The following is a 13802-nucleotide window of genomic DNA, read 5'->3' as shown; positions in this document are numbered from 1 at the left end:
GTTAAAATATAGAATAGAAAATTAGGTAGTATGTCCGTTGTGTCTAGGTACTGAGAAAAGGAATAAAGTAACAGAAGACTGGTCCTTTCTTTCCATCTTATTGATTTTTTTTTTTTCTGGAGTTTGTATAGAATGGTCTCTAACATCAGTGAAAATGTTCTAAAGCTTCTAAAGCTTCTAAAAGTTGTATATCTCATGCCCATACCTTAAAATACTTCCATGTGTATTGTTCCCAAATAAGGACATTTTCTTACATCATTTCAGTATAGTTTTTAACTTCAGAAAATTTAACTTTGATACAACACATTTCTCTAATCTGCCGTCCATATTACAGTTTTGTCAATTGACACAGTATTGTCCTTAATAGCATTTTCTTCTCCATGATATGATCATGAATTGCATTTAGTTCTCCTATCTCTTCAGCCTTCTCTAAATATTTTGTGAGATTAACATTTTTGATGAATAAAGACCCATTTTTTAAAAATTCCTCATTTGAGGTTTATCTGAAGTTTTCTCTTAGATTCAACCTAATGTATCTTCAGTAAGAATACTATATACATGATGTTGTGTCCTTCTCATGGTATGACATCTAGAGTTTCAGTTTACTTTTAATTTTAAAATAAACTCACCCCATCCATCTATCACTCTCTATTCAGTGTACCGCACTGTATTAGGTATAAAAAATAGAGACCCTTCTTCCCTATCTCTAAACTGAAGAACAAAATTCTTCCTATAAATGTGAATTTTAAATGCAGTACACATTAAGTATATTCTTTGTGAATTCCAGACTATCAAGTATAGCAATGAAATTTACAGTGTTCATCTTCACTGTGCTGATAACTAAGATAGACTGTTTTGTAAAAGATGAGAATTGAGTTTTCCTAAAGATATTGACTCCTATAAAATCTCATTTTTTTAATTTGATTTCATGCAGAGTGGGAAAGAGAAGAACTTGCTAAAAAGGAAAAAGACAAGGTATCTTTGCTGGAGAGAGAAGAAAAGCCCGCATTGGAAACTGGAAGATACCAAATGGAAATGTACCAAATTCAAAACCTTGGTAAATTAGAAGAAGAGGAAGAAGAAAGGCTGAAGAGAGAAATGCTACTTGCTAAACTGAATGAAATCAACAGAGAACTTCAAGATTCTCGGAATCTAAAATGCCCTCCTCTGCCATTGCCACCTGATTTGGAATCAAAACTGCACTTCCCAGAGAGAAGCCCCAAAACATCCATGTTCTGTGAATCCTCAGAGAGAGTGTTTAATGGGCATCATTTGCAAGACATCAGCCACTTTGCTACAAAAGGAGACGGTCAGAATCCAGGAAGTATTAGAAGCCCAGCCTCTCCAAATGAGCTTGCATTTGGCAGCTATGTGCCTTCATTTGCAAAAAACACATTTGCAAAAACGTCAAATCCATTTAGCCAGAAGAGTGGCCTTTTGGATCTCCAAAGAAACAGTGTAGAGAAACTTGGTAAAGACAGTGTAGATTTAATTACAAGAAAAGAGAAAAAAGCTCATCTGATGGAACAGTTATTTGGTGCCAGTGGCAGCAGCAGCACCGTTTCCTCTAAAAGCAGTGACCCAAATTCTCTGGCTGCCGGCAAAGGAGACTTGGACTCTCTCAGTTTTCCCCCTGGGGATAAGAGCAGTAGGGATAGAGAACGTGATGAAAATGACGACTTTTTCCTCAGCGAAGGAAGAAGTTTTAATCTAAATAGACACCGATTGAAACATGCAAACAGTAAACCAGCAGTAAAAGTAGTTGAATCTGTAGAAGATGAAATTGAAGAGGTAGTCCTGAGATGACTGATGACAGTATATACTTTTTCCAATTGTAAATATTAAAATATTTTAATACAATATTTATTATACACATTTAGAATTTTTAATATGAAAAGTCCTTATTAAGGAATGATTTTTAATAGAGAAATACAGTGTAAATGAAAAGTAGATCATATCATGCCACATAGCTAGTTTGCCAAGAATGAAGGAGACTTGAATGAAACCAAAAATAGAGATGTATCTTACTTGGTTTTGACTTTTTATTTACAAATTGTTTTACCTTTTAATCAGATCTATAGGAAGTTTTACTCCATTGGAGTTCATATTTATTTCCTATTTTTATCCCTATTTGTTTACTTATTTTTGGTCATATCCTTACTGACCTAAATATAGTCTTCCTCCTGAAAGTTGAGTGGAAATTAAGGGTGAGAGGCTCTGGGTTAGGAAGCATAGCTCCCAGATGGTGGAGAGCTGGTGCTACTTAGCAGCCCTGTGCTCCGTGGGCAGGACAGGGGTCCCTTTCTAACAAACAGGGCAAAGCTGAGCTACTCTTAAGTGGGAGCAGTGACAACACAGGGGCTGCATTTATGAGCTGCATTAAATCACTTACCTACGACTGTGCTAACATATTAAATTCAGTAGACATTTGTCTGTTTGCATGGATAATTCCCCTATCATGGCTCCTGGAGGCTTGGGTATCCTCTCCTTGTTCTCCTACACTGTTTGTATCACAGTGACTGGGTTTGAGATTTCATACCCAAATACACAAAACTGAAGAGATTTCATCCTAATATAGAAACTCAATTATGTTTCCAGAGTATGTAACTTGGAAATTCTAGTATATATTTTAAGGTTTGAACTTATGTCAAAACCAACAATAGACAATGAGAGTGTAATACTGTTGGACTTGTAGGACTAATTATAAAGCAACCTTGGGTTAAAAATGTTTTAGAGGTGGGCTTCTGCCTTGCTAAGTAGGGCGGATGTTTTTCTGTTGAAATGCATTGGTCTTCTTTTGCTCTTTGTAGCTCACTTCATCTGCACAGGAGTTGATGACCTTGGACTGCTGGGTATGATTGGTCTTTAAGAAGCAGTAATATATCACCAACCATGGAGAAAACACTGTTAAAATGAAGAGTGGTGGAAATAGTGTGTCAGGGGAAGCATAAAAAAATGTAGATTGACACTTATTCTAAAGTGAGCTTTTTTTCCTTCAAAAGTTTCAAAAATTTAGTATGTATTTGCTAATGGTATGATTTCTGATGCCAAGTATATATACTGATAGATGAGGGGACCAGAGTTACTGTTTTACCTTGAGTTCTTATGAATGCTGATTATTGAATATAATTTCATAACTATTTGGCAAGACTTACCTGGATAGGTCTCTAATGAAAAGATAGGCTATCTGTCATCTTCTAAATTGTGTTACTGTCATTGATTGGGAACAATCTCCCAGAAGTGCTAAACTACATTAAAATTTTTTTTTAGTAAAAAAAAAGCTTTTTGCAAATCATTCTAATATATGTAAACCACATCATAATTCAGTTCTTGATAAAATATTATGTAATGTTAATTTTGTTCATAGCTGCTAATTTTTCTGCCAAAAGTATTCTGATTTTTAGGTTGTTTTAAGAGGCTTTTTAAAAGCCTTTTAGTAAAGTTTTATATTGAGATCATTTAATTAGTCTCTTGCTTTTTTTTCTACATAATGTTTTCTAGTCTCTTTCACCAGATATAACAAGACAGGGTTTTTAAACCTAAAATTAAGTTACAGACTTAGAAGTATTATGGTGTTAGGCATTAGAATTGGAGATTAAAATGCACACAACAGGTTTTTTTTTTTATGAACAAACCTCAGAGAGTAAATCGTTTTTTTTCTAAATGTCAAGATAAATTTGTTATTTGTACTCAGAACTCTTAACTAATAAAAACTAAACACACACGATGGCTGTTTGAATGATACCTTAAGTCACTCAAGAAATTCATGGTAGAAACAGGACCAGCAGTGTTAAATTTTACTTCTTTACTCACCTTTTTCCCCCGTCCAGTATTTTTAATTAAAGTAGATGAATTTGCCCTAAATCAGGTTAGACAGTATGCTAGTCTTATCAGATAATTATAGTTTTAATTAATCCTTTCACCCTTAATAACTATCCTAATGGCATATATTGCTCATAATATAAAAAAGCGGGGAAGGAGGATTAAATTGAATCATAAACTTATTTCATGTCTGATTCGCTAGTTCTGACCCTCCTCACCATCTCCTATCAGACATACTCACCTTCTGGTATCCCTGGTTGAGTGTCAGTCAGATACAGCATGCAGATCTGCCCTATGGAAAGGGGAAGGGAAATGTGTGTTACAGTCACAATGTGGATTTTTTAGGATTCAAAAAGGAACTGTAAATTGTTAGGAAAAGATCTGCCTTTAAAGCTTTTTCCTTTCTACACAACAAATGCCCCTTTCACATTAAAGTCTCCTTTTATATCATTTGAAAGTGCTCTCTTTTTAGTAAAGAGTGTGTAGTCATTCATTAATGGGGTGCCCTGCATGTAGCAGGTGCCAGGAGAGTAAGACAGACCCTGCCCTTGCCCTCACAGTGAATGCAGAGCACAGTGAGCCAGACTGCACAGTTCCATCCCTGCCCTCCCACCCACTCTCTGAATGTCCTTGGGTTGCTCAGCTGTTACTGCTCTTTTGTAACACTTTTTAAGGTAGTTATGAGGGATGAATGAAATACTTAGGTTGATGCTTGGCAGGGTGCCTGGCACATTCTAAGCGCTCAGTAAACATCAGCTGTTATCTTAGGTGATTGAAGTTCTTTTAGGGTATAATTGGAAAATAGAGCATAGGTATGTACATACAACATACTGACACTACACTTTGCACAAGATAACGGGCCAAAAAAAAAAAAAAACCCACCCGAATTACCATAAAACATCTATACTAAATGTGTTGTACCTCTTAGCTCTGCACTTAGAACTTTCCTTCCTTCATTCATCATTGTGCAGTCAGCCTCATAGCAGAAATACAATGAAATACAGAAAACATAGCACTTTATATTGCATAAGGTGATAATTTGCACCCCAGCTCTCCCACAATGTGTGTATCCTTGGATAAGCTACAAAACCTCTTTTCACCTCCTTTCCCCCCCCCCCCTCATGATATTGCATACATTAAATGAGTTGATATGTGAAAAACAACTGTAAAGGCTCAAATATTGATGTTTTAGAAAGGTAATGTAGAAACAGGGAAGAGAAGTGATACTTATTGAATGTTGGGCTTTACAGTTCGTGTTTTTATGCATGTGCTTTAGCTCATTTAATCCTCACAAAGTTCTTTCTAAAGTGGATACTTACTCCCATTTTACACTCGGGCTAATAGACTATATTCAATAGTCTCAAGAAGTCCAAAGAAAGAAGATATTTTAGAAAAGAATTTTGCATTTACTCTTTAAGTGGTAAATAATGGAAACCCAAATCAAACCAGCTTAAAAAAATATTATTTTTGGCTTCAATATGGAAAGCTCATTGATCTGGAGGTTCAAATAACAGTGCTTTGTCCACCTCTTAGCCTGGCACCCTGCATCTGGCACCGACCTCAAAAAGAAAATCTTTCCTATACCTCCAGCAAAAATCTGGTGGGCTAGTTTATATGCCCACCTATAGGGCTGGTGGCTTTGTATAGGGGAAGGATGACACCCTTCTACCTCTCTTCATGGAAAGATCACAACTTCTACAGAAAGGGGGAGGCATTTTTCCCTGATGAAATTTTGGACATAAAAAAGCAATTTGCTTTACAGTTATGGTGGATTTGGTTCCAGACCACCACAATAAAGTGAGTTGAATTATTTTTTTGGTTTCCTACTGCATATAAAAGCTATGTTTATACTATAGTCTATCAAGTGTACAATGGCATTATGCCTAAAAGTAAATGCATACCTTAATTAAAAAGTATTGCTAAAAAAAAAAAAAATACCATCATCTGAGCTTCCAGCAAGTTGTAAATTTTTTTGCTGGTGGAGGGTCCTGCCTCAATGGTAATGGCTGCTGAGTGATCAGAACGGCGGTTGCTGAAACTGGGGGTGGTGGTGGCATTTCCTGAAGATAAGACAACAATGAAGTTTGCCACATCAATTGGCTCTTCTTTTCAGGAATGATTTCTCTGTAGCATGTGATGCTGTTTGACAGCATTTTACACACAGTTGAACTTTCAAAATTACAATCTTTTGAAACCCTACGGCTGCTTTATCAAGTAAGTTTATGTGATATGCTAAACCCTTTATTTCAGCAATCTCCACATCTTCAGTAGATTCCATCTCAAGAACTCCTGTCTTTGCTCCTCTGTAAGCAGCGGCTCCTCATCCCTTCGGGTTTGATCATGCGATTGCAGCAATTCTGACACATCTTCAGGCTCCACTTCTAATCATAATTCTTTTGCTGTGTCTACATCTGCACTTAGTTTCTCCACTGAAGTCTAGAATCCCACAAAGTCATCCGTGAGGGGTAGAATCAACTTCCAAACTTCTGTTAATGTTGATATTTTGACCTCTTCCCATGAATCACATTCTTGATGGCATCTAGAATGGTGAATCCTTTCCAGAAACTTTTCAATGTACTTTTCCCAGATCCATCAGAGGAATCATTACCTATGGCAACTAATGGTCTTAAAAAAATGTGTTTCTTAAATAAGATTTGAGTGTCAAAATTACTCCTTGATCCATGGAGAGAGAATGGATGCTGTGTAGCAGGCATGAAAACAACATGCATATCACATGAATATCACTGTATGTCATCAGAGCTCGTGGTGTCTAGATATATTGTCAATGAGCAGTAATATTTTGAAAGGAGGCTTTTTCTGAGCAGTAGGTCTCAACACTGGGCTTAAAATACTCAGCAAACCATGTTGTAAACATGTGCTATCATCCAAGCTTTATTGCATTTATAGAGCCAGGCAGAGTAGATTCATCACAATTCTTAAAGACCCTAGGATTTTCAGGATGGTAAAAACACTGCCTTGACCCCTGAGAAGAGAGTCTGTCCTGTGAAGCTTTGAAGACAGGCACTGACTTCCCCTTTCTAGCTCTGACAGTCCTAGATGGATCTTCCAATATAAGGCTATTTCACTTACATTAAAAAATCTTGTTTAGAGTAGCCTCCTTCATTAATGATCTTAGCTAGTTCTCCTGGAGAACTTGCTGCAGCTTCTACATCAGCACTTGCTGCTTGATCTTGCATTTTATGTTTTGAAGACAGCTTCTTTCCTTAAACCTCATGAACCAATATCTGCTAGCTTCATACTTTTCTTCAGGAGCTTCCTCAACTCTTTCAGCCTTCATAGAACTGAAAAGAGGACCTTGCTCTGGATTAGGCTTTGGTTTAAGGGAATATTGTGGCTGGTTTGATCTATCTAGACCACAAAACTTTCTCCTTATCAGCAATAGTCCATTTCACTTTCTTATCATTAATGTGTTCACTGGAGTAGCACTTTTAATTTCCTTCGAGAACTTTTCCTTTGCATTCACAACTTGGCTGTTTGGCACAAAAGGCCTAGCTTTTGGTCTGTCAACCAAAAGCTTCCAACATGCCTTCCTCACTGAGCATAATCATTTCTAGCTTTTGATTTAAAGTGAGAGAAATGTGATTATTCCTTTCACTTGAATACTTAAGAGACGTGTAGGATTATTAATTGGCCTAACTTCAATATTGTTGTGTCTTAAGGAATAAAAAGCGCAAGGGGAGGGAGAAAGATGGGAAATGTCCAGTGGAATAGTCAGAACACACACAACAGTTATCGATTAAGTTTGCCATCTTATATGGGAGCGGTTGGCATTCCAAAACAATTACAACAGTAACGTCAAAGATCACTGATTAGATATTTTTATATGGTGACAGATGATAGCTACACTTGCTATGAACATAGCATAACATACAGACTTGTTGAATCACCATGTTGCACACCTGAAATTAATGTAACATTGTGTGTCAGCTGTATTTTAATTAAAAAATCACTAGAGATAACCATACAAATAAAATGAAAATTAAAAATATTACAAGAATCATTAAAATGTGACAGAGGAATGAAATGAGCAAATGCTGTTGGAAAAATGACACCAACTTGTTCAATGCAGGGTTGCAACAAACCTTCAAATTATAAAAAATGCAGTATTTGTGAACCGCAATAAAGTGAAGCACAATAAAATGAGGGGTGCCTGTATTTTCCAATTAACAATATCTAATTAATGGCTCTTATGGAAAAAAAATATCAAAAGGCTCTTAATGGAACAAGCATTAGTTACTCAAAACTCCGTATCCCTAGCAACAAGCCATTTTAGCAATATGATTACAACCATGGGGTTGCACTATGAAGTTAATTCTGTTGTTGAAGGGTGAACTGTCCCATCATTATTGTAAGATGAGTATGTAAGACATTAACACTTTAGAGTTCACAGAGGAGTTCCAGAAATGTACTTTTTTTGTACCAAATGCTACATTTGTGAAATATATCTACATATAAATGAACATACTCTATTTCAATCTAGAACAAAACAAAACTTAGAAATGGGTAGCCAGGATAGGGTAGAAACAGTTGGGTTGGAGTTTGCCACTTACTAATTAAAACTTTGGTCAAATAATTTAACTTTTCTTAAGGTTTCCTCAGATGTGAAATGGGGCTGATCATAGTTTACAGTTATTGTGAGGATTAAATAAGATGATGTTTTCTTGAGAGAAGAGACTAAGTAAAACAGGCATGTCAGTAGAGGGAGAACATTACCTATTAAGCATTTTCTTTTGTTTCTGTATCAATATCCCAAACTTTTCTGTATCAATACCCCAACAGAAGCTTGTCAATATGGTATCTTAAAAACTAAATGTGATATTTTACCCTATAATCTGCCATCTTTGAAGTCACCTTGTCATTATGGACCCACGCGGAGGTTGCGGTCGCCCACAGAAGGACTTTGCTGCTCCCAGGAACAGGCAGCCTGTGGGAGAAGTAGCTTTACACACATAGTTTTGCTCCTCCAGTTGTTTCCATGGAGGAGTAACAGAAATAGGAGCCCCTGCTCTGGTCTGAAGGCAGAGTATTAGAATTCAGGAAGAAGCCTCTCTGCTAGTATAGCTAAGGGGGGTGTCCTGAATAGCATGGCCAAGGGCAGCTGTTTTTCTTCTCTCTTTAACTGACCTGAATATCAAATTTCAGAACTTTTGTCCCAGTTAATATGGATCCTGGTAAGGCCTACATTTCACACTATCTGTAACAGGACATCATAGACTTCAGGGTTTTTTTTCACACTGATAAAAAGAACCTGAGAGTTACCATACATACACAGTTGGGATACTGAAAACCTCTGGGTACACCTAGAAACATGGGTTTATTGCAGTTTTGTTTTTCTTCTACAAGGACTTCCCTCCGGTTCTTAAATTTACCTCCAACAGTTTGTTTCTAATGTCAGTGACATCCTAATTTACTCTCCTAAGCACTTACAGAAGAACTCCTTCGATAATCAGCACAAATCTCTATGTTCTGTATCCAAAATATTTTTCAGCAGAGAAAGAGAATCAGTAGAACCAAAGAACATATGCCAGGAGAATCTGTTACCACTCAAACATTACTACTGGGGTCCAGAATCAATGGGGCCCATAACTCTGAGGTCTAGTTTTAAATAAACAAGTTTGCTTTATTCTTTAGGCATTAGTTCTCAAAGTGTGTCTCCTGCCCACCCCCCAAGCCTCACCAGTGTCCCCTGGGAACTTGTTAGAAATGCCAATTCTTGGGGCACCTGGGTGGCTCAGTCGGTTAAGCCTCCAACTTGGGCTCAGGTCATGATCTCGTGGTTTGTGAATTCAGCTCCGCATTGGCTCTGTGCTGACAGCTCAGAGCCTGGAGCCTGCCTCAGATTCTGTCTCCCTCTCTCTTTGCCCCTCCTCTGCTCTCTGTCTCTCTCAAATAAACATTAAAAAAAGAAATGCCAATCCTTAGGTTCCACCCTAGACCTCCTAAATCAATGACTCTGGGTGTAAGGCATTCTGTATTTGAACAAGTCCTCCAGGGATTCTGATGCAACTCAAGGTTGAGAACCAGTGCTCTGAGCTAACACTAGTAGGTGAAGGGTTGAGGGGCATTTCTACTTAGATGGGCTACTTGCAGGGTTTTGCAAATTGAAATTTAGCACAGCTTGGGATCATAGTGTGAACGTACAGTATATGAACTCACCTTTGTCCCTCACACTGCACTTTTTTTTTAAAGTTTATTTTATTTTGAGAGAGACAGAGAGCATAAGCAGGGGAGCGGCAGAGAGAGAGAGAGAATCCCAAGCAGGCTCTGTAGGGTCAACACAGAGCCCAATGTGGGGCTTGAACCCACGAAACCATGAGGTCATGACCTGAGTGAAATCAAGACTCAAATGCCTAACTGACCAAGCCACCCAGGCGCCCCCTCACACTACACTTTTTGGACCAGAAACAAACCACTGTCTTTTTTATGGCTACAACAGTTATGGTCTATAACAGTCAGTCCTCTGTTATGTATCAGAAGAGTTGAACTAGTCAGGGAAGAGGAATGCCAATGGAACCACCAGCACCAAAAAGATGGAGTGGTTCATATGTCATTCCTCTATCATAGCCTATCGTCCCTAAGCTTCCAGAAAAACCCTCAAAATGTTGTCCTACCGCATTTCCTGAAGAACTAATCAATATGGTTTAAATTTGACATTCTTTGTAGGGCATGCACTTTGGTATAGCAACAAGTTTATTAAATTTAAAAGTTTAGCTTTTTCAAAATTTGAGAAAAAAGTGTGTGTGTGTGTGTGTGTGTGTGTGTGTACTTAATGTTCCAGGCAAGTAACTTCTTTGCTTGAGGTTTAAGAAACATTAAAATTATCTAAATGAAATTGGCCTATAAACAGGGAATATGTTAAAAATTAGAAGTATTCAAATTTCTCATGTGTCCACTTTTTGCATCTTTGAAGACACATAAATAAGAATTCTGATGTACATCCAGAGGTAGTACCTACCTCTACCTACACAAGTAGGCCATGTTTTATGAATTTGGATTTTGTTTGCTATATAAAGTCTCCATCTGCCTTTCTCTGACTTCCTTGATTTATATGGCTGTTACCAAAAACCCCCACCTCATCAAGGACATACCTGTTGCTGTATAATCTGTTATAAACAGATATAGATATAAACAGTTAAAGATGGTGCCCAGTACTGGGCCATGCAAAATAGTGATGGTGGTGATGATGAGGTAGGGGGAGTGGTGGGTGAAGGAAGTGGTGGTTATGAAATTAGCTACATTTCCAAATGTGTACTCAGGAGAAACATTGTTTTTCAAGGGCTTAGTTCCCATAAAATGCATTACCACTAGGAAATGTACAATTGGATGGGCCATTAAAAATGTAGTGGGCTTGTACAACTTAAATATATTCTTAAAGCTGTGATTATCCCAATGTAATTTTGGCCTTGGACTAGCAATCTCTTAATCAATATAATATTGGTTCTAACACTCACAGCAATCGTAACTTCACCAACTTCCTTGTGGAATTATAATTTTACTAATTTCATTTCTACTCTATTGATAAGCAAGTAAAAAGTTATCTTTCAGTTATGAAATTCTCCCCTTACATTCCTTCGCCTGTTCTCATTTTCAGCTGTGACTTAATTTCTATTTCTGTTTTTAAGTGTTTTTTTGATTAACTGCAAAGTTTGATAGAGCCAGCAGCATAATTAAATCGGTGTATATTGTCATTTGGGTCTTTCCTGAGCTTGCTGAAAGGTTGCTAGGATACTCTCTTAAAGATACAGTTCTCTTGATTAATTGCAAAACCTGGATTGCCCAAGTAACATTTTTATTAATTCATAAAAATACAGGTCAGGATTGCATTTAAATTTATAGCAAGATGAGTGGTATATATCTCTGGATGCTTTTAGCTTTACAGAAATGTGTCTAGGTACACTTATAAAGAATGTGTTTTGAATTACAATTTAGTGGTTAAGAATTAGTCACTTTTAGTTAAGGGAGAGTATTCCTTTGTGTTGTACAATGTATACGGGTTTGGGACTGAAAGAACTCTGAACTTTAAGTTGCCACTAGGAAATAATCCATGGTGTAATACTGTAGACATCCTACTGTAGTTATTAGGATTATAATTATTGACATATTCAATTCCAGAATTTCATATAAAGTACAATTATTGTTTCTGGTTGATTTAATAAAATAAATCAAGAAACTGATAAACAACTTCATCTATAATAGTTTGATGTGATATGGCCAGTTGTTTCAAAGGTTAAGGATGAGCAAATGGCTTTAAATGGTTGGCATTCTTCCAACAATTGTTTTATAGCTAATAAATCTGAAAATAACTATGACTGAACCTACTCAACTGTCAATCATCCAGTTCATCTATTCATTCACTTAAAAGCCTCCAAACACTTTATGGGGCTTATATTATATACAACGCACTTTAGTAGAAGTCAAAAGTGGATTTTTAGATGACATGAGGCTTTTATTTCAGAACAGCAATTTTTATACTAATATGGAAGATAGATTACACCATTCAAGAATTGCACATAAGAAATAAGAGAACATAAATAACTAGAAAATAATTAACAAACTGGGAATAAGTACATACCCATCATCATTACTTTAAATGTAAATGGTCTAAATGCTCCATTCAATAGATAGTATGCAGGAATGGTTAAAAAATAGACTCAACTAAGTGAAAGGATGGAGAAAGATTTTCCACACAAATGGAAGGAAAAACAAAAGCCAGGATAGCAATACTTAGACAAAATAGAATTTAAACAAAGACTGTAATAAGAGACAAAGAAGGACATTACATAATGATAAAGGAATCAATCCAACAAGAGGAGGTAACAATGGTAAATATCTACGTACCCAACATTGGAGTACCTAAATACATAAAGCAAATATTAACAGACATAAGGGAAGAAAATGACAGCAATACAATAGGAGGGGACTTTAACACTTACATCAATGGGTAGATCATCCAGACAGAAAATAAATAAGTAAACAGTGTTTTTGAAAGACACATTAGACTAGATGGACATAGAAGAGATAGAACATTCCATCAAAAACCACAGAATACGGGGTGCCTGGGTGGCGCAGTCGGTTAAGCGTCCGACTTCAGCCAGGTCACGATCTCGCACTCCGTGGGTTCGAGCCCCGCGTCGGGCTCTGGGCTGATGGCTCAGAGCCTGGAGCCTGTTTCCAATTCTGTGTCTCCCTCTCTCTCTGCCCCTCCCCCGTTCATGCTCTGTCTCTCTCTGTCCCAAAAATAAATAAATGTTGAAAAAAAAAATTAAAAAAAAAAAAAACAAACCACAGAATACACATTCTTTTCAAGTACACATGGAACAATCTCCAGGATAGACTACATGTTGGGCCACAAAACAAGTCAATAACTTCAAGAAGACTGAAATCATATCATGCATCTTTTCCAACCACAATGGTATGAAATTAGAAATCAGTTACAAGAAAAAAGAAAAAAAACAAAACAAAAAAAACACAAACAAGTGGAGGCTAGACAGCATGTTAGTGAACAGGCAATGAATAAACAAAGAAATCAAAGAAGAAATAGAAAAATACATAGAAACAAATGAAAACACAATGTTCCAAAAACCTTTGGCATGTAGTAAAAGCAGTTCTAAGATGGAATTTATTTATTTATTTATTTATTTATTTATTTATTTATTTATTCATTCTTCCATCCATCCATCCATTCATTCAATTTATTTTTAAATTTTTTTTTTCAACTTTTATTTATTTTTGGGACAGAGAGAGACAGAGCATGAACGGGGGAGGGGCAGAGAGAGAGGGAGACACAGAATCAGAAACAGGCTCCAGGCTCTGAGCCATCAGCCCAGAGCCTGACGCGGGGCTCGAACCCACCGACCGCGAGATCGTGACCTGGCTGAAGTCGGACGCTTAACTGACTGCACCACCCAGGCGCCCCTCAATTTATTTTTAATATGGAAATTTATAGCAATAAAGGCCTA

At 36.9% G+C, this 13802-nt stretch overlaps 1 protein-coding gene and 1 long non-coding RNA gene across 2 annotated transcripts in view; one reads left to right on the top strand and one right to left on the bottom strand.

Annotated features, from left to right (window-relative positions):
* LCA5 (lebercilin LCA5) overlaps positions 1–3458 on the top strand; it is a 58350-nt gene extending 54892 nt beyond the window's left edge. Inside the window, exon 7 of the mRNA XM_040474009.1 lies at positions 935–3458. Coding sequence (XP_040329943.1) covers positions 935–1806 — 872 coding nt within the window. The 3' untranslated portion in view covers positions 1807–3458. The remainder of the gene's footprint in view (positions 1–934) is intronic.
* The window catches only part of LOC121029701 (uncharacterized), a 112754-nt gene that overhangs the window by 13843 nt on the left and 85109 nt on the right, over positions 1–13802 (bottom strand). The window contains exons 2-3 of the long non-coding RNA XR_005789845.1: positions 8668–8767; positions 4064–4114 (exon numbers count right to left, since the gene is read on the bottom strand). This is a non-coding gene — a long non-coding RNA (uncharacterized LOC121029701). The remainder of the gene's footprint in view (positions 1–4063; positions 4115–8667; positions 8768–13802) is intronic.

Source organism: Herpailurus yagouaroundi, unplaced genomic scaffold (genome assembly GCF_014898765.1).
Source record: "Herpailurus yagouaroundi ecotype Mexico unplaced genomic scaffold, PumYag 139, whole genome shotgun sequence".
NCBI classification, from domain to species: Eukaryota; Metazoa; Chordata; class Mammalia; order Carnivora; family Felidae; genus Herpailurus; species Herpailurus yagouaroundi.
The sequence above is the reverse complement of the archived record's forward strand: the minus strand, read 5'-3'. Positions and strand labels throughout refer to the sequence as shown.